Below are 20,892 nucleotides of genomic sequence, written 5' to 3' on the forward strand. Positions count from 1 at the left end.
TGTCACAGACCCATCACTTGAGGGTGTCCAATTTCTCAAAATCGGATGTCATGTATTTCATTGTGTATTCAGAGAGTCTAGCAATTGTCACACAATTAGAAATTAACAGATATTCCTGGGCAATACTGTGTGAATTTCTCAGCTCTCAGAAAACTTGGTGATTATTCAGTGCCAAAAACCTGGCTGAAGCTAAGAAGGTGCTGTGGCTGAGATCAACATAGCCAGCATCCATCACCTGCTAATCACACTAATGCCTCGGCTCAGGAAGCCCTTGTGAGAGATATATTGCTCAAGGCAGTGCACTCCTGCAGCCTTCACAGAGCCTTGGTATCCCCAGATATCACATGCATACCCCTGGCATATGTCAGATGGAGTTGCCAGCAGCCTAATCACCATGTGAAGTATGGTTGGGGCTCAGAATGGGGGGTCTGAAGGCATCAACAGTTGCATTGTTGTAATGGATCTAGAAAATATTTTCTGGAATGGAGTGTATTTAATTGTACTACTGGCTGCTAAGAGACTGCAAAAGCCAGACCAAAACAAATGAATGCATTTCACACATACATTTCCAAACCTTTTTAATGGAAAGCCATAATGTTAACTCAGTAATTCTGCTATATATTAGATTCCTGGCTTGTGCTCTGTCATTTGGCCTGGAGAAAAAATACCTGCTGGGAAGAATGGGTCTGTGGTTATTTGACTCCTGCAAAGGCTTGGCAAAGAGTTGTATTTCTCTTCTTCAAACACAACATAGTTTGGTCATTTTTGTCTTACATATAGCATGACATTTCTTTCCTGTTAGGAAAATACGTATGAAGACAATACAGTATTACGATAATTAGGTGTTGATGCACACAGGCAAGTTAATCACTGGAAATATTGTTGCCTGTCACTCCTTTGCTTTCTTGTTTGAAACTTTCCTCCTGTGCATGCTGAAGTTTACCTGGTTCCAGGCTTCTGCTGCAGCTTCCTTCCAGATAAAGATTTGCAGGATGCTTTTCCTGAGGATCAGTTTGATTTCTGAGAACTGCTTCCAGATTATAGCATCATAGGTTGAAGTTACAGAGCTGTCAGAACATCTCACTAGCTCTTCCTAATTCACCTTCCCAGGAATAGCCACATGCTTTAATGTCCAGAAATCTAAGATTGCCATAAACCAGAAACAATTTCATAAGTCAGAAACAATTTCAGTCATAAATCATTTCAGTCTGAGGAAAAGGGCTGGGAAAGAAGTAGGTTTATACTGTCCATCAGAAACGGATGGCTCCATAAGCAAAGCATGCTCTAGCTGAGGCTGTTGGCTTTCCATCCCATTCTTCACATCTCTCACTCCCTCCGGATAGCTGACTTTGACATTTCTTACGAGACTTCTCCAGTTTAAATGAACCTGCAAGTGTTTTTTATGAGTGAATGGAAAACTACATGTTGGAATTTTATCACAACACCTTTAAAAGCACCTAAACCACTAGATGCCTGCATTAAAAAAAGAGAAAAAAGGAAGAGAGCTTCCTCCGAAGCTGATTTACAGCCTCCAGGATTGTTTTTACCTTCTTATCCAGTTGCCTTATGCTGTGTGGTGTGCAAGCAATAGAACAAAGAGCAGAAGAGGACACCTTCGTTAAGGGGGCATCTTGCAAGTTTTGTGAACATGAGATAACACTTGTATTAAAGCCCGTGTTACCTGTGTTACTTATGGTACAGTTTCTTATTTCCCCTGTGTAAAAGAGTGGGTTTGACAGTGGTGATAAAGGGAATTGCCTCTCTGCAAAGCAAGGACCAGGAAAATATCTGCTCTTGTGAAATGGTGAGAAAATAGAAATGTTCTTGGAGGTTCTGTGAAGAAACTTGTCATGTCTTGAAGAGCACTGCTCTTCCCAGAAAAAAGGCAGAAGTCCATGGGGAGCAGGTGGGAGGGAGAGAGGAATTACCAAGTTGGCCAAAAAGTCCATGTTGTGCTGTGAGAGGCAGAGGCACAAGCTGAGGTCCCTCTTGCAGGTGCCATGAGACAGGGAAGCAGGGAAGCAAGAGCAGCCGGGCAATACGCTGGGGCTAATTAGCTCATCTGTCTGGGCAGGCCCCCATGCAATGTAGACTTCGAGTCTTTCTAAGGTTTGACTGGAACTTAATTAGCAGATGTTAAAACTTTTGGCATAAATAAGACAGAAAGTGATGCCAATGGAAAGAGAATCAAAGGAAATTATTGTAGGGGAGAAGATTTAACACTGAACTTTTCACCTCCATCAGTTAGATGTTTAGTTACAGGGCACAAGCTCAGACCTGTGTTAAGTGTAACTGCACTGTTGCTTCTCCATTGCTGGTTGGCTGTGGTTTGCCCCTCACATGCTGGCCACATAAGGTCCTTAAAGCTTTAAAACCTGGAGATATTCAGAATAAAGATTCTGCCCTTCTGTTAACTTTCCACTCCTGTGTCATTTTTGTGTGACTCTTTCATTTGCATCGTCTTTTATTTATGTACTGTATGGCATATATAAGGTTTTGGGTTTAAGCTTTTGACTCTAGTTTTTGCATATCCTTGAGTCTTCGGGGCAGGTTTCCTGAACTTCTTTCTCCAAGGCAAGCTCATGTGTAGGAGCTGGCAGCTGATGTGGCACAATCATTTCTTGCTCCTTCTTCCTTATTTTGGAATTACGTGGGGCTCTCCCTGCACCAAGCCATAGAGCAGTTTTAGAGCACTGTAGCAAATGGAGTTTCTCTTCTGAGACATATTTATATCTGTTCTAACTGCCAGCAATTGCCACCTTAGTATTTGCACGATGACTGGTCCCTGCCGAGCTTGATGAGGTGATGGTTACCTCTCTCTTTTTTATTTTGTAGATCTGCTACAGTGGAGTTAAACCCAATGTTTAGTTTAGACCCATTTACATCCAACTAATTCAATAAAGTCCTATGAATCATAAAAGAAACTCAGAGCTATTCCAATCTGAGGTGACTCACTTTTTGGCCAGTTTTTGGATAGTATAAAATGTAGAGGCTCCTTAAAGAAATAATTCACCTTCTCCACTAAAACAAAATGAAAAAAAAAAAAGAGGAGGACAAAAACGTAACTGGGGTAAACACATGTAGTGTTAATTCTTGCTTCTTTTAAAAAAAAAATCCTTTCTGTAGTTGCGTTGCTGTACAAATGAAGGTATCACAGCTATACATCTTCATTTGATTCAGCACAGCAAAATTGAAAGAGCAAATTATTTCAGAGGCAGTAAGAGGGGTCTGATATGTACCATCTTTCCATTTTTTAACAGTAAAGACTGTTTATCTAGTTTCTTCTTTACTGACATTGATCCCCAAAATGTTCTTCCCATGATCTTCCAAGAAAACCAGCTCTGTTTCCTTTCCAAAGTGCTGCAGTTGGACGTGACATGTGTGCTTTGGATGGAGGTGAAATTTGGGTGGGGGAAGATGGTGAAAGGTCAAGAGAAGTTTAAGGGGAAAACAGCCTCTCTAAACACTTCAGTATTCATGGAGTTTGGCAACACTGAACTAACCACTGAGACCTAAGTCTTGTATCTCATTTCTGTGGGCAAAAACAAGGAATTATTTTTGGCACTCTGTGGATTTAATGGGTGTTCCAGTCTGTCTTTAGAAACTACTTCAAAGACATTAATTAAAACCCTTTTTTCTCATTGTTTGCATGCTGGTCTTTGAGTTCAGTCATAGACCTGAACTAGCATAAAATTAACCTCTGTAACAAATATTGATGGCATTCTATGGAGAGATGGGTAATTTTCATGACGCTTTCTTACTCAGATGTCAATTCCATTCCTCACTATCTTGTAAATGACAGCGAGCAAACAATAAGTCCACTGTGTGACTAGGTTTCACGCCCACATACTAACTGGTCACCCCAGGGAATAGTACAGCTTGAGAACTGTAAATTACCTAAACATCTCCTGGAAAGCAGAAATGTAGTTGAAACCTGGCTCATCTCAAGGTAGCCACCAGCAATGCTAACTTCACATCTAGGTTTTTACAAGCAGGTCATGGCAGAGGAAGGTGACAAGAATATTTTATTCTCTCCTTTGAGCCTTTCTACTGCCTTTGCAACGCCCTCCTGGGCGAACAAAGCATCCATGTGGAGTTGGCTACACAAAGACCTCACCTGACAGAGACAGAGGAGCAAGAGATCCATGGAGGTTTTCTTTCAATTACTGCTAAGCAAGGTCCAGCTGAGCAAATGCAATGCCCTAACTGTAAATGACAGTCCAGAAGTTTCTGGATGATGACAAAGAGATGCATGATGCTGAAGCTGGCAGAAACTGCAGAGAAGATCAATGAACAGTTTGAATGTAAAAAATTTCTAATTAGGAACATATTTTTACCACGCGGTGGTTAAATACTGGAAGAGGTTGCCCAGAGAGGTTATGAAATCCCTGTCCTTGGAGGCATGTCCCTGAGGAACCCAATCTAAGTAGGTGTGTTTTGAGCACAGGGTTGGACTAGATGACCTCTGGAGGTTCCTTCCAACCTAGATTTTGATTCTAAGATTCTGTTGCACAGGGGCAAAAACCTATGGGGAAAACACACTGGCACACTTGTTGAGTATGTTTCCTTTAACAGTAAAATATGTTTTACAGAGGAACAGTTTCAGAAATACAATGTTTTAATGTCTGATTATGACCCCCAGGTTTTAATATTTCTCTGCCATATCGATTGATTATAAGGTTGCTGCAAGAAACCATTGGACAACACAACTGGGCAGAATTTGAAAAAGATTTTATTACTGAGTGGATGCATGTGTTTTGTTAGAGGAGCACACACCTCTCTCTCTTTTCTGCTTCAGTCTCGTTCTGGCATTTCCAGTTCTCTGCTCTCCACTGGGTCTCTTTCCAGCCCCTGGGCTGGGTTTCCTCAGATACAACTGCTCCAGGGAGTCATTGCATCAGGGACCTCCCTTCACACTTCTGCTGTCCAAACCCTGTTCTTATGAAATTTGCCCACTTTCTTTGCAGGATGTTCACAAAGCCCTGCTGAATTTTGCTGGGAAGCACAGGGAGGCTGCACTAGCCAGGGCTGCTGAATACAGGTTTAGTTCTTGTCCTCTGACCATGCAGCGGTCATCATTGATTGTGACTGTAGGTTAAATTGTCTATAGCAAAAAATGATAAAACCTTGGCTTAGAGTTTTGGGTTTGGAAATCCGTGTAAGGCAATTTCCTGATCTTGCACTTGTACTATGAACATCAACATGTGAACAAAAGAAAAGGTCTCATTTTTAAAGTATAAATGAAGATGCTGTAAACTTAAACCTGTGACTATCTCTGTGCAGGCCTAATGCTGCCTTGAGAAGCGTAGCTCTGTACTCAGGGCTTTTGCATGCTGACACAATGGTATATGTTGGAAATATTACTGGCTTGGGCGCTTGGCCATACAGATTGTGGTTTTTTGGGTGGTCCAAACATTTGACATATTCTAGTTATTTGGGTATGAATTTTGTATAGGCTTTGCCAATGTTTAGCTTTAAAGCAACCTCTATCAAAACTCAAAATGAAGAACATGTTAATCTTATTAACTGAGACCTGCTTTTAAATTGGATGGGGGGAAGCAAAGTTTGTATGATAAGACAACTTGAAACTGCAAGAATTCAACCACACAATACTTGAAAAGCAAAGAAAACTTGCGAGGAGTGATCTTTATTTCACATGCATACATGCATCACTAGCCAGCTGTACTAACAGATAGTGTGCCAGCAGCAAGCTGTCAGATTAGGTTGGGCTAATTAAACCTTATTACTTTGTTAGACATGGGTCATTGAACAGCCACTGTGTAACTGTTCACAGAATTCACCAATTCTTACAGCCCTGACCAAGCAAAAACATGAGGCTAGAGTTTTCTTTAGTATCACTTACAAAAATCAACACAGTTGTCTCCCATGAAACTATAAACACAATACATCAGATCAGAACACCCTTGCACACAAACTGTGTTTATATTAGAGCTAAGAGCAAACTTGTGTTTCTTTAGCAAATGTGCTAAAGAGAAAAATGAAGCAAACCAGTGAGAAACACTTTAATGCATCCAGAACCTGTGTTTGCATGGCTAATGTATGATTTTAGGCTGCTGTTTTTAAAAAGTCTCTTTTAAGCCAATCATTACTACAAAAAAAGAGAAAAGTTTAAATAACAGCTACTTAGGATCAGTAAGACTTTTCCATGGACAAATTTTCCACCAGCGTAACTAGAGTTTTCAAAGTTGGAGTATTAAAATTACACTCTTTAAGTCACAGCAGGGCTCCTGGATAAAAACATGACTTGGCCAGCAAATATCAAGCACCTTAACATTTCTTTCAACCATCTGCCAAACGTAAGCATGAAGTACAGATGATTATTAAGACATTTTTGGTTTGGTTCATAAACATGGATTTAGAAAATCTGTTTCCAGCCATTCCAGTGTAAGAAGTTTGCTTTCCACATGACACAGAAAACTCTACAAAATGCGTAAATTCTACAGTTTTTCTCCGAATCAATAAATACTATACATGCACAAGAAACTTTTGAGGGTTTAATGAATGAAATAAAATGGGACCATATCTTTTCTTTACTGAGGTTTTAGAGCTGAAATATTAACTTCAAGGCTTTGCAATATGAAAATGGAAACACAACCATTTTGCACGTCTCTAGAACTGAGTCGTGTTTTTCATTGCGCTTCTCTAGTTGGGAGCACTTTTTACATAGGTAACTAGTAAAAGAAAACTAAAGAAAATCTTGAATACATTTTAAAACTATAAAACATGCAATTTGTTATCCTAAAGTCATTATTTTAATGGCAGTCAGGAACTGAACTCCTGTTGTATTATGCTTGACTGACATGTGAATCCCAGTTCTATCTAGATTCAATGAGAATCATAGATCTACGTTCCTTCTGGATAATTTGACAATACCATTCATCATCTGTAACTTCCATAGCCATTGTTTGAAATGGATATCTTTACCTCTCAAATTATGCAAATTATTTTATTAAAGACACATTAGAGTAACTAGCTCCTGACTTAGAGATCTCATTAATCTCCATCTACAGTATAAATGAGCATGCAGGATCTGTCAAATGGGATAACAGAGCTAAGACAAACATTTTTGGAAAAAGAAATGCAGGGAAGATTCTTACATGAACCACCACCAGGCTGAGCGTGGCTTATCTTCCATGCATCTTCCTTCCCTGCTGACTTGAAAGCCGGGGCAGGCAGACTTTCTAGTCCTTTTGTAAGACTAGAAATTCATGGGAAAATCTGACTGCAACCATGTATGTCTTCAAGACATACTCTAGGTACGTTCTTCAACCTAACACCAACTACTGCTCCAGAGCCCTCCTCTGGCTCCCCCACAATGACTGCATCCTTTCAGCTAAAGTTTGGTGCTGGGGTAAGCAATGGTGAATTTTGGCAATGCATATACTGTCTGTGGACAAGACATGAAGACAGCCTTGGGGCAGCTGATACAGAGTGGTTCATGTCTATACCAGATACGTGATACAGAATGTGGATGTTACAGATCTTCTGGAGTGGGGCGGCTGTGTCTGCTCTGCAAGTACTTGGTCTGAGTCTGCCCTCAGCCAAGGCTGACATTCTGCTGCCTTGAGACATTACCATTTTTTGTTTTGCTTTTCTTTCCAAGCGCCAAAAATAACAGGAGAGTCATGTAACAGCCTGAGAAAATGTTTATATAGAGTGATGCTGAGGATGGGCATTGCATTCCACATGGCTGGAGCTGCCTGAGGTTATAAGGCTTACTGAGCATTTGCTGATGAAAGGAGTTAGGCAGCTCATACTGGAGACACTTGGAGTAAAATAGTAGGAGTACAGTCATGTGATCAGGAATGAACTCAGGTGTAAATCAAAATGTCAGTGTAGGCACATTTTGCAGGTTACTCTCTCCAGAAGCAGGCCCTGTGGTGGACCAGCTGTTGGCTTGCAGAACATCTGCTGACCTCCCTGGTAGGACAACAGACTTCAAGTCACCACCTCATGAGAACACTGATAATTGAAGCAAAGAGAGGCAGATTTTGAAAGAGTTTCAAAATCAATCCATAATGACTTTCAACAAGAGAATAATACAGATGAATGCCTGAGCAGCAAACACATTTGCCACAATTTTCCCACAGTACTGAAGCATGCTTTGATTCACCTCAGAGTCATGCAGGGAATCCAGAATTACCCCCAACCCTTGCATAAAACTCCTCAGCTGGCCGTGCTGCTGCACAGTGGACTCCACTGCCCAGGCTTCCTTTTCTGATCAGAGAATCACTAAGGTTGGAAGAGACCTGTAAGATCATCAAGTCCAACCATCAACTAATGCCACCATGCCCACTAAACCATGTCCCACAATGCCTCGTCCACACATTCCTTGAACACCTCCAGTGAGGGTGACTCTACCACTTCCCTGGGCAGCCTGTTCCAGTGTTTCACCACTGATGTGACTAAACCAAGGCTCAAAGAAAGGCTCTGAGTGTGGGACTGTTTCCGAACTGATGCTAAGTTCATTTTTGGGGAAAAAAAACCCGAGCTGCATGTTAATTACCTTTTCTGCTCTGCTTTTCATGGAACAGAAAGTTAGCCCGGTTTAGCACGTTGTAGCAGGTGTCTGAGCTGCACGGTCAGGAAACTAAAGCCCCAAGGCAGGCCATAACACACCTCAGGAGATGTTTTAGCACTTGTGTCATTAGCTGGCAATAAGCTAGGAAGGTATATCTGATAGAACAGCTGCTCATGGTCATGGACCTCTTCTCGCCAAAGTGTGTTTGCCTATGGCAATTACGCATGTTTGGAGACAGCAGACATTGAAGACAGCTGGCCCTTCGATCACTGATTTCTACCTGCTCTGCATGGCTACATGAGGATGGAAAATAGTTTCATCAACATTTAAATGCATCCTCAGATAATTTTGCTTTGATCCCTCTAACGTTTAACAGAACTGTAAATGCTTAACACTGCTCAGCTGCATGACTAAAGGAGCAGCACAGAACAGCCAACAGCCTGACTGTCTTGGAGCACTGTGAGCATCTCACTCTCTTTTCCTGACAGACTGCATTTTTGCCATCAAGCATTCTAGCTTATACATTCATTTAATTCAAATGCAGTGGCTTTGTGGCTGGCAAGAGAGAACAGTCTGCTCCATCAAGTCTCACCTGACCTACACAAGCACTCCAGGGGACAGCAGCAACTGGTACTCTAGTAAGAAAAAACACAAATTCAAAACCAAAGTACTTAACAGCAAACTTTGGCTATATCTAAAACAAGCATGCAGAGTTCAGCTGTATTCTGAAAAAAAACCCCAACAACTGAGGCTGTAGATACTGTGCAGGGAACCTAGCTGCATCACCAAGGCCATGGATGCCAGGACATAAAGAAGTACCTCTGAAAGCAGCACAGTTGGGGACTAGGAACAGCTGTGCTTACACTGTTTTACTTACACAATTCCTTGGCTCTTCAGGATCCAGGGAATTATGCTGCCCCTTCCTGAGGAGATAGTAATAAGTCCTGCAAGGTGCAGCAGAGACATAGAGGGACTGAGCAGGCATTATCCTGGCTGGCTGATCAAACCATGCATCTAAACAGTTCATCCAGTCGTGTATACTGGTCAGCCAGCTTCACAGCACCTATCTTCCTTCGGAAGAATCCCAGGAAACTGAAATACATCTTTACAAGAAGGCTGAGACTTATTGTTTGAGACTGCCTTGATTTGTTACTGGTTAATGTTACTGGGTTGCTCTCTTCTGTTATCTGCTGTTCTTTGAGAGGTTTGGGACTGTGCCTTGGTTTACTGTTTATGTATGTTACAACAGTTGCATTTGTTCAGTATCATGATTGGGCACTCACAGTGATAGTGCACATATTTTAGGCAGCTTTTTCAAGTACTAAAGTCTACATTAAGTACTTTTCAGATCTTGATGTATTAGGTGGTCCTTAACAGAGATACAGCGAGAATTACTAGGTTATGAGGAGACAGTGTGTCTGAAAGATTACAAGATTACCATTCAACATACAGCTAAAATTCACCATTCTTACACAAATGAATGAGGTACCCTCTTTTTCAATGAGGCCAAGAGGACTCATTGGCTTCTTAATAGTGACCAGTGGGGTCTCGACTGTATAGAAATAAAAGATGAGATGTTGACATTTAAGTGGAGTCCAGTAGGCTAGGTAGCATGGCTGAGCATAAGCGGTGCTCCCTGCAGCTCCCTGACCCTGGCCTTCAGACCTTAGTCCTGGGCAAAACTGTGTCTCCAGATGAACAGTTATCTCCATCTCAGGTAGCATATAGGGCAAAGTAGCTGCCCTTGGCACAAAAATCTCATTTCCAATAAATATTTGCTTAGGAGTTGCATACCCGTTGGGATGTAACACTACACTCTACTGACCACCTGAGCCCCATGGTCTTTGCTCTCTGTTTGGAGTGGAGAGATGTGGACACATGCATGTGATGTCCAAGAAAAATAGCTTCATCAGCATTCAGCTTTGTCCTTCTAGGTAATATGTATTTGAAGCCATGTAATGTTTAACAGAGGAAAACAGCAGTATGAGTAAAGCAGCAAGAAACAACACAACCCATACAAAAGCAAGACCCTTCTGAATGTAATGTAAGTACCCAGTTATCTTTAACTTAACGATTTTGATGCAGCTGCATGGCATTTAGCTAGTGAGTTGTGAAGCACATCTGCTTTCAAGGGTGAAACCTGGTTTCTAAGCACTCAAAAGACAGCAGAACTTAATTTCAAGAAATATTGAATAGCAAATTGTGGGGATACATTATAGCAGCTCCACAGAGTATAAGTCTGTTCTGAATATTTATCCCAAATAGCTCTTTTACATATAGAATAAATCTGTTTCATTAACAAGGGGAAAGTATTCTGACTTCCCAACTGCCAATCTTATTTTTTACTATTACTAATGTTCCCTAAAGCTTACAACCAGATAACCAAAACTGAACTGAATGAACTGTCTTATTTAACACGGTCCAGACAGGATTCACAAATTGATTTTACTATGCCAGCCTACCCTGTAAGTACTGATTTACTCAGATCTCAAAGAGCAAAGCTGTAGAAGGACAAGTTGGCTCCTTTTCACCCAAATCTTAGTGAACAGAGTGCTGACACAGGGCGGGGGAAATCCCAATAAACATCTCATCTGCTCTGCCGAACCCGTGTCTCTGAGTGCCTTTGCCATTGACTGGGGGGTGAGCAGGTAACTCGTGATCTTCTTCCCTGAAGCTATTCTGCTTCAAGTAGGACATTAAGTGACAGCTATTTGGAGTTGCTTTTTTAGTCATTAGTATAAATTTTAATTGGAATAGCTCTTACCTGTTTTCTGACAGGTTAAACATCCTAGACATTACAAATCATCCCAACATGTTCTTCATCTAATCTGCAAAAGAGAAAGCAATAAACAAATGAACAAAAGAAAAAAAAAAAATGGCCACAGTTGTCAGAAACGGCCAAAATGCCATGAACCAGGCTCTTTGCTGAGCGCTACTCCGGCCACAGGGCTATTTGCTTTAGGAAAGGAGGCTTTCCTGCTGATACAAAGTTTGAAAAGACCAGAGGGGCCAAGCCCACACCCGCGACCTCATCCTTCCATGATCAGGGTGGAGGGGGGTACACACAGAGAGGAGTCCATCTGGAAGACATACATCACGTGAGTGGTTGCTTAAAATAAAGCAACACATTCTGATCTAATCAGGTGTTGAAGCAGAAAATTTTTACCAGCTCTCTTGTGATTAGTCACTTTGTATATTAAAATGAGTCAGGAATGAGAGAAAGAATACCATTTTTGAGTGCTACAATCTCATACTGTTTTCCATTAACACAGCACTGTCATTTGACGTAAGCCTCGTTTAGTCACTAATACCATAATAATCCTGAGAGTTCTTAGAGATAAACATAAAAGAATTAAGAGTTGCTCCTGATGTGCTGCCTCACAATAAGATGGATTTACACAGAGAGACACACACACACAAAAAGCAGCCTTTTTAATTGTTCTCTCCCTCTGACTCTTCTTTTCTTTAATACTCACATGTTTCTTTCTCCAGTAACAAGGGACTTTTGTAGCTGGAGTAAAGCAGAACTGAAGTAGGCAGCAATGGATAGGAATTACAAGTAAACTCAAAAGCACGAGGATTTAAAAAACACTTCCACATTAAAGGAGCAGGTCAGGAGATAACAGTGATTACCAGATAGCTGTTGAAGGTAGTAGCAGATAAAAATAAAAGATGAGATACTGACACAGCTGACCTCCAATATCCAAGACCATTTCATTCTTTGTCCACACAGTAGTTGCAAAGGATGATGAAGACCACCCTCCCGCTGTGCTTGCTGGTAGCCATGCTTCACCTCACTGTCCACAGCCTGACCCAGAATGACCACCACAATGACGAGCCCAAGGCAACTGATGCCCAGAAGCAGCATCCCCATAAGGAAGATCCTCTTGATTCCTGCCAACAGATAGTCCCCAGCAACACACACTTTGCCTTCCGGTTTTACAGGCAAGCAACCACCCAAGAACCTGGCAAGAACATTTTCTTTTCCCCAGTCAGCATCTCCACTGCCTTTGCCCTGCTGGCCCTGGGCTCCAGAGCCACTAGCCAGGCTCAAGTGCTGGAAGGGTTGGCCTTTAACCTCACTGACACCCAGGAGGAGGAGATACATAACGGCTTTCGTCACCTCCTCCTCTTGCTGAACCGCCCTGGCAGCCAGGTGCAACTGAGCATGGGGAACACCCTGTTCATGGACAAACACCTGAAGCCACAGAAAACATTTCTGAAGGACGTAAAACAACTGTACAAAGGAAAAATTGTTTCTAGTAACTTCCAGAATTCAACTGAAGCTAAAAAAGAGATCAATGATCATATAAAGAACGAAACCCATGGGAATATAAACCAAATACTTAAAGACCTTGATCCAAACACTCTAATGGTAATCGTTAACTACATTTATTTCAAAGGTAAGTTACATAGGTGTTACTTACTGTACTACTTCAGTTTCACCTGCACTAAATCAAATACTCCAGATTATTTCTGAATTATTTTTAAATGAAAGGCCAGTGTTATGATTAGGCTGTTACGATAAGGGACATTGAAAGTTCTCATGCTTTGAAACCTCTTGCACATCTAAACTTTTCTAGCATATGTTTTGGCTCCTAAGCATAAAAGTTCATTTATTTGCAATCTTCAAGTTTTAGGGAATTGCTAGAGTACAACAGATTTATGCATTTGTACATTTTTCTGTCAGACTTGATCTACTTATTATTGTAAAAATTACAATGTTTTCACATGCTGTATGAAGTAGAAAAATAAATTCCAAAGAAGCAGATTAACAAAAAATGCCAAACACTTAAATTTACTTACAGTCCATGCCTATTGAATGGGTAGGTACCTCTGGAGTTGGAGTCTAAATGTTCTACAGCTTGTCATCACATTATACATATCCCAAGAGGCACTTGCAAATGTATTGCTTTGGCAATGATTAACTTCCTCTTAGATGTCATATCCATTTGTGGCAGCATGCAGAACATACATGGAATTTACCACCCAGAAAGGCATGTCTGGAAATAGATGAACTTTCAGCAAAACAGATTTAATTTCAATTACTTTATTAAATTTGGATACCCTAGTCTCAGGTGCCCTAGTCTGATGCTGGAGTATATTTTTTTTACTGGGGAGGACAGGGAGGAAAGCTCAAACTTATAAAGTAATCAGAGTACTGTGGAGTTTACATTCCATTATTTATTTTTTGGTTTTATTTTATTTCTATTCAATATTTTAAAAAAGAGAACATATTACAGAATGGCAAGCTGTGATCCCTGTGTATTTGTTCAGTGAATGACCTGATTTAATACAAAATAAAATATCATAGAAAATTCAGTTGAATAAACACCAAGAGAAAACCATTTTGAAGCTTAAAGCCCTTGAAGCCCTATTCTGTTTACGGTAATGCAGTTATGATCAGGCCTAAAAGTTTGGGTTGTTCTTGCATGTAAGCGTTTCCTTAGTGCTACAAGATGAAGAACATATGAAAAAGCATATGAAAAAGGAGCTTAACATGCTACCTTTCAAAAGGCAGACATCTGCTGTGGAACTTGCATTACAAGCAACATTCTGAAACCAGAAAGTAACTCGCTCGATCCTGGTCAGCTTTCATTTACTTCAAATAAAACATAAGGTAGTATGATGAAGTTACTTCATTTAATTTATCTGACTTAGAAAGGTGTTGTACAAGTCCATATGAGATTTAACCTGGGATATTTAGCTGTTAGTGAACACAGTACAGCAAAAATGGCAGGGAACAAGATCTTTAATAAATTTGGAATACCTTTGATCTTCAGGTATGTGTGTAAATCTTCAGATACGGGGTTATCTGGTGTACATTAGTCTGGACTATATTAATATATCCTCCCCGAAATAGGCATTCGATTGTATTCTTTCTCTTTTGGTTTTAAGCCTACTGGGAAAATCCTTTCAATATTAAGGGAACTCACAAGGATTATTTCCATGTGAATGCGAAGACCTCAGTTGAAGTGAAGATGATGACTCGAGACGGATTTTATAAAACATACTCTGACAGGAAGCTGTCTTGCGAGGTGGTGCAGATTCCTTACAAGGGAGACGTTGCAGCACTGTTTATCCTGCCCAATGGAGGAAAAATGAAACAGTTGGAAGATGCCCTGACAAAAGACACTGTATCTAAATGGGAAAAATCACTTGAAAGACGGTAAATATAGAATTCTGATTTGATGATTCAAGATAGTCAGAATCCAAAGTCTGAATACGTTGATCAGGTTTTATAGTTACTAGCCTTTGCTGTTGATTGGAAATTTAAGCAATGGAATGGGTATAAAGGGACAGTCCAAATGATTTGATGATTTGATACTTTCAGCAAAAATTAGAATCAGCGTTGCCTTGTGATGAGGGAAGAGATCTGTGAGCTGGGAAATTTAATTTTTTTTCTCCACACATTTTCTAGTTGATGTTAAGTGTCTCCATTTCCCTTGTCTCAAGCACAATGCGTTAAGAGTGATAATACTGCGACATAGCAATCAGATCCCTCAGAGGGAATGGGGTGTGAATTCCAGAAGAAAAACCTTCAAGGCTAGAAAGAGAATGCAAACTTAGTCCCAAAAATCCTGGCACCACCGCTGCTTTCTCTCCCATCAAGTGACTGTGTTGCAGAATCATACAAGAAAGCCCAACTGATATAATTCTCCTTTCCCATCCTCTAGACCATCGTCTTCCCATCTTCTTTTTGTTGCTATCTTTTTTAGATGAAAAGACTAACATTTTAGCACAGAAGAACCACTAGCAAGTTGGGAGTCTGCAGTCCAAGGCATACTTTGATTGCAGCAACTACCATAATTTTCTTTTGAATTAACAGGAGGATACAAGTGTGTATTCCAAAACTATCGATTTCAGGCACCTATGACTTAAAGAAGATGTTCATTAATCTGGGTGTAACGGATGTGTTTTCTGACTGGGCTGATCTGTCTGGAATCACAGGAAAGCCTGAAGTGAAGGTTTCAAAAGTAAGTTTGTCAGCAGAAACAATGGTCTGCGGATTCCTCAATACCCAATTGTCTTGCCCTAAACTAAGTGGTGAAATTTTACTTATTGCTAGGGCTGGCTGATACTCTGTACTAGAACATTTAGCCGATAAAGTAACTTTAAACTGTCTCAGACTTCTCCAAGATCTGGAGATAAGGGTACTGTCTTCCATCTGACACGCAAAGGTTGGGAGGGGTGTAGCATTTGTCACAGAAACTAAACACAGCCCAGTTTCTGCATGAGAAAGGAGTGCCCATCGGTATCTGTGTTGGGGATGCCTTGCATTAGCATATCTAGCAGAAAAAGTGGCCTTTTTCTAACAAACATGTGCATTCTATAATTTTAAAGGATTTTAAAACTTCTGCTACCATTGAAGGCCCTGATGAGTGCTAATCATGTAAAATGGACCAAACTTGAGGAAAACATCCCATTTCCTGAAAATAATGTGAAGAGAAACAGATAAAGTGAAGAGAAAGGCTAGCATTCTTACAGCCATTCTGAAAGCAGCAATTACAATGTTCTAACATTTTGGGGCTAGTAAAACAAAAAGATTAAAAATGCCCAACAATAATTAAAAAGAAAATTTGGTATCAAGGTTGAATTTCTACTGGCTAAACTGTAATGCATGTGCTGTTAGGGATACATGCAGAGCAGTTCTGGAACCCAACTTCCTTTCCCTCTGATATTGTCATTCCTTGTGAATTTCCTGGAATATTCTACTTTCAACTAATTCCACAAGGTGTGCAGTCCCTAAGGTCTGTGTTAGATACACTTGTGTTGAGGAACTCTGAATGTGAGAATACTTGCTTATTGAGTCAACATTGCTAAAAAAACCACCACTGGCTATAGTGGCCTTCTTCCTTGTTCCTGGCCTACCAGCAGTTTTTTGAAAGGCAGTAGCTGAATTAACTTAGTGCTAATTTTATTCATTTCACACCCCATTCTCCACATGCATTAGTTCTTGCTGTATTTCATTGTAGGCTGCTCACAAGGCCCTGCTGAAGATTCACGAGAATGGCACAGACGCTGCAGCAGTCACTGGCACAGATTTTCTTCCTCATTCTGTTCCTCCTGTTGTCAAATTCAACCGTCCATTTTTGCTGTTGATTGTTGATCAGTATACTCAGAGCATCCTTTTCATGGGAAAAATTGTAAATCCAACTGAAAAATGACTGGTCAGTGGCTGGTCTTACTGATTTGAATTGCATTCTTCATGCAATTATAGTTCAATGGGATTAAAATTATATCAAAAGAGTTACTAACAATTTTCTTTTTCCAAACAAATGAAGCAAGAGTGTAGTCATTCTTAAAAACACTGTTCTTGCTTCCTCCTCCAGTAGAAAGTAACCACTGATACCCCTATTCGTGAATTATGAAGAATTTTGTAAATCAGCCTTTTAATGACCAGTGTATGCCATCTTTGAAAAACAAGGTAAGTATCCATCTGAGAGACTCAGTTTAAAACATTTTATGTAAATAAATATTGAACAAAGAGGCCACTCCTGACTTGCGGGTAGGAAGGAAAGAAAATGCTGAGGTTTGCTCCAGCAGCTGTCAGCTCTCACCAGGTCCTGGTGCTGGAGGGCTGAGATGTGGAAATTAAAATACAAATGCAGCCCACTCAGGGATATCTTAGTTCTTCTCTTCCCCATGGATGTCATTGACGGAGAAAGGTCACATTATATTTCCATAAGAAAATGATTGCTCGCCTCTCTGAGGATGTCTGTGTCCATTTGATATCTCTCTCCTAATGCAGCCTTATGGATCCAAGGCACTGTCAAAATCCAGAGCCAAGGCTTGGCACTTGTGAGGATCTGGAGCACCAAGAAAAGGGATGCATGCCGACAGAAACACAGCCAGTCTGGTGTGGTGTCAGCCTGACGCCCTCCCTGTTCCATCCTATGGGATCAACAGGAGATGTTTAACAGTGATAAATGTATTTAACATTGTTCAGGGGTACAGTAACATAGCCTTAGGTTAAAAAAAACCAGACCCTTCTCAGTGTGCTGAACCTCATTCAATTTCTTTAACTATTCCGGGTTAGGTTATCAGGAGTTTAATTTTTTAAATCAGAAGTTTGAGTCTATGGGGTCATGAGGTCAATTTGATAATAGAGCAATTTTTACCTGAGAAGGAGCTATTATAGAGTCCGACCTCTCCAAGGCAACTGTTACCTGTCCACACCAGTATGTGCAGTTAGAACATTTGCCTTGGGTACAGGATATTAAGAAATAGTCATGTTCAGACCCCTTCCTTTCCTGAGGGCAGACAATCCCATACCTCCAATGTCCTAAACTCCAGGCTGGTCAGGTTAACCTCTGCAAAAGGAGAGCTAGCATTGGACTTGGAGTGCTGGTAAGGATATTTGCCTGGAAGATGAAAATCCAGGTCTGTCCTTCCCTGGATGGAGAATGGGTTTGGCAGATAAATCCTAATGAATTCTCTGTAAAAGACACTGTTGAGTGGGTGGTGGATGAAGCAATGATATCTCGTGACATTGGTAGGGCCTCTAAGAAAAGGAAGGCATAGCTTCAAATCACATGTTGAGGGAGTCAGTCACTTTCAGACCAGGCCTAGGCACTTCTTTTGAAGGTCAAGTCTTTTGCCATACTCTCCTTTACGACATTGACAGCTGATGGCATCCACCCACATTGTGTTGGCTTACTTGTGTCCCCCTTTAAGGTAAAAACATTTCCACAAGCATCCTATGAAGAAGCCGTGGCTAAATCAGAGCTGGGGAATATTTTAGTTGGCTAGACACCTAAAAGGTGCTCTGGCACTGCTTTATAGATTTAATCTTGTGTTTCATCAACAAATAGAAGTTCAGAAAGGATAGGGTATGAATACCTGAAACAAGTGAAACAAACATTGAGATTAATTATGTCCCCAGAGTTTACATCTATGCTAGTAGACAAAGTGCTCTAAGGTCTGTTCTCTAGCCATGAGGTGAACTGGCTCATCACAGCTCATATCCATGTTGTTTAACTCTGCCCCTGCAAGACATCTGGGCTGCTTATTGGAAATACCCCCTGTCTTGTGTTAACTCCAAAAACATGCTTAGCACTTGTTTGGAAGAATCGTAGCTGGCGTGAGCGATACCTGTGTCTGAAACTGTACTAAAAATGTAAGAATATGAGTGATGACAGGCTGATGGCCAGGCCTATGCCCCAGCACTGCTCAATGTACTAGTACAAACAGAGCCAGAGTGACCGACTGAGGGGTGGGAAACTGTCCCTCTGTCATTCAGCCCTATAAGTTCCCCTCTTTTGGCAATCTGCCTTTTCTGAATGACACTAAGTTCCAGGTCATGCTGATAGGCCTTCACCAGCTACTTCCCAAAAATGAGGGAATGGGAGATTCTTTCCTCTTCTGTGGAATAAGATTAAGGAGTTCAGGAAACACCCTTCAAAACTACTGCAAGTCACAGACTGTGAGACTCCCATGTACTTCCCATGGACGAGTTTTGGCCGTTTCTTCTGATCAGTCCTGTGCATTTGCTGTCACAGTAACTGTGCATGCTTATTTTCAAAAGGCTGCTCCTTGTTAAGGATTTGTGCTGGTCCTCAGATGACACAGCAATGCTTTGATGATGCAGATACCTGAAACACTACACAGCTGAGCACATAGAAACTATAATGAAGCATAAAATATGCAAGTTTAATTCTATTACATTGTAATATAAATGAACTTAAATACAGTTTAAAATGTGATACAACTTACTGTGGAGGCACAGCCACTGTCCATCGTCCATGACCTGCCCCCACCCTTAAAAATATTGAAACCAAGAGTTTTGTTATGAACCAGAAAATCTGTCACTTGTTCAGGAACCTGACAGTTCTTTGACAGTCATGCAAACTGCTTGCTAGGTGCTGCCCTGACTCTGCAAACTGGAATGAGCTGGCAGAAAAAGGCCGTTGGGGAGTCTCCCTTGGCAGCTGGATCCTGCCGTGGAGAAAGGCTCAGCACCCAAGGCCAATGTCATGCAGCTCTCCTTCCAACAACTGTGCAGAGGCAGGCAGAGATGGAGGTGATGAAATGCAGAGCTCCCTGCTTCTCGACTCTGACAGTGATGTTAAATAAAGCAGACCATGACTGCACTAATACCACTGCCAAACTAGTGCTGAATCGGAGAGATGTAACCAGATCCCCTGTGATCAATTCACTCTCATAGACATTGTCAGACCAAAGGGAAACTTGTATTTTATCATTGCTAAAAATTTTTAGAAATGGTTTTACTGACAGATCAGAAAGACAAATGTTGCTATAACCTGACAAAGTAATAACTATAGACATTCTCAAAGGGCCAGATGGATGAATTTAGGAGTTGTTTCTGGCATGCTACCCAGATATGAAATCTATTTACAATTAGATCAAGAAACCTTGAATTGGCTTTACTTTTTCTTTACCCATGACTGCATGCAATACTCCTTTGCTGCGCTTGAGCCTGTCGTCCCTGGCTGTCAACAGTCCAGGGACCACAAGTAGAGTAAGAAAACTAAATGCCGCAGAAGCAACATCCCAATGTGGGAGATCCTTTTGGGTCCTGCCAATGGATAGTCCCCAGCAACACAAACTTTTCCTTCCAGTTTTACAGGCAAGTGACTGGCCAACAGCCTGGCAAGAGCATTTTCTTCTTCCCGGTCAGCATCTCTACTGCCTTTGCCCTGCTGACCCTGGGCTCCAGAGCCACCAGCCAGGCTTAGGTGCTGGAAGGGCTGTGGCCTTTAACCTCACTGACACTCAGGAGGACCCGCCACTTGCCTTTACTGTAATTTATTTTAAGTCTGGGAATTATACATGCCATCTCTAACTTCTTGTACCATTACACTTAATTAAATTTTTTGGTCTGTAGTCTTAACTACCTGAGTTTGACGTATCTTTTGGAAAAAGAAATTCAAGCTACGATTCAATTTGAGAGCAAAATTTTGGTTTTGCCATCTATCTACTATTACTTATTTTTCCCCCTTTTATGTTGTAGTGATTTTTAAAAAAACTTATAACAAATAGTTTTGAAAAGCCTTGGCAGTGTCAAGCAGGTCTACAATTCCAATGTCTTCATCTGACAACTTTACGGACAATATATCAGTAAAACCTGAGATGAGCTCTTAGTGAGAGATTACCTATCTTGAACATTAAAATGCTGGCTGATTGACTCCAATGGAATTCACATCAGGTCTTAAATGCTTGTACGCTCTTGGAAACACATTTTCTTTCAGTGCTAGGAGATTAGGTACAGACAAAGCATAAAACTTAAAATATTGCTTTCTGCAAACTGATGAAAGTGATCATTTGAGGTGAAATGTCTGTTATGAGAAATGGAATCACACCCTGGTAATAAAAGAACTTTATGTCCT

The 20,892-nt window shown here is 40.9% G+C and overlaps 1 protein-coding gene across 1 annotated transcript; it reads left to right on the forward strand.

Annotated features, from left to right (window-relative positions):
- The first annotated feature begins 10,154 nt into the window (after window positions 1-10,154).
- On the forward strand, window positions 10,155-16,710 carry LOC104256845 (alpha-1-antitrypsin). Its single transcript, XM_009811405.2, has 5 exons — window positions 10,155-10,259; window positions 12,279-12,945; window positions 14,441-14,711; window positions 15,372-15,519; window positions 16,519-16,710. Exons 1-5 carry the CDS (start codon window positions 10,155-10,157, stop codon window positions 16,708-16,710), a joined length of 1,383 nt encoding a protein of 460 aa, XP_009809707.2.
- The last annotated feature ends 4,182 nt before the right edge of the window (window positions 16,711-20,892 follow it).

The sequence above is a fragment of the Gavia stellata genome, chromosome 7, assembly GCF_030936135.1.
Source record: "Gavia stellata isolate bGavSte3 chromosome 7, bGavSte3.hap2, whole genome shotgun sequence".
Classification (NCBI taxonomy): Eukaryota; Metazoa; Chordata; class Aves; order Gaviiformes; family Gaviidae; genus Gavia; species Gavia stellata.

Coding starts and splice junctions, on each gene's coding strand:
- LOC104256845 (XM_009811405.2), top strand. CDS start 10,155: ATGGCTGAGCATAAGCGGTGCTCCCTGCAGCTCCCTGACCCTGGCCTT. Junction 12,946..14,440: donor TAACTACATTTATTTCAAAG/GTAAGTTACATA, acceptor TTTGGTTTTAAG/CCTACTGGGAAAATCCTTTC. Junction 14,712..15,371: donor GAAAAATCACTTGAAAGACG/GTAAATATAGAA, acceptor TTGAATTAACAG/GAGGATACAAGTGTGTATTC.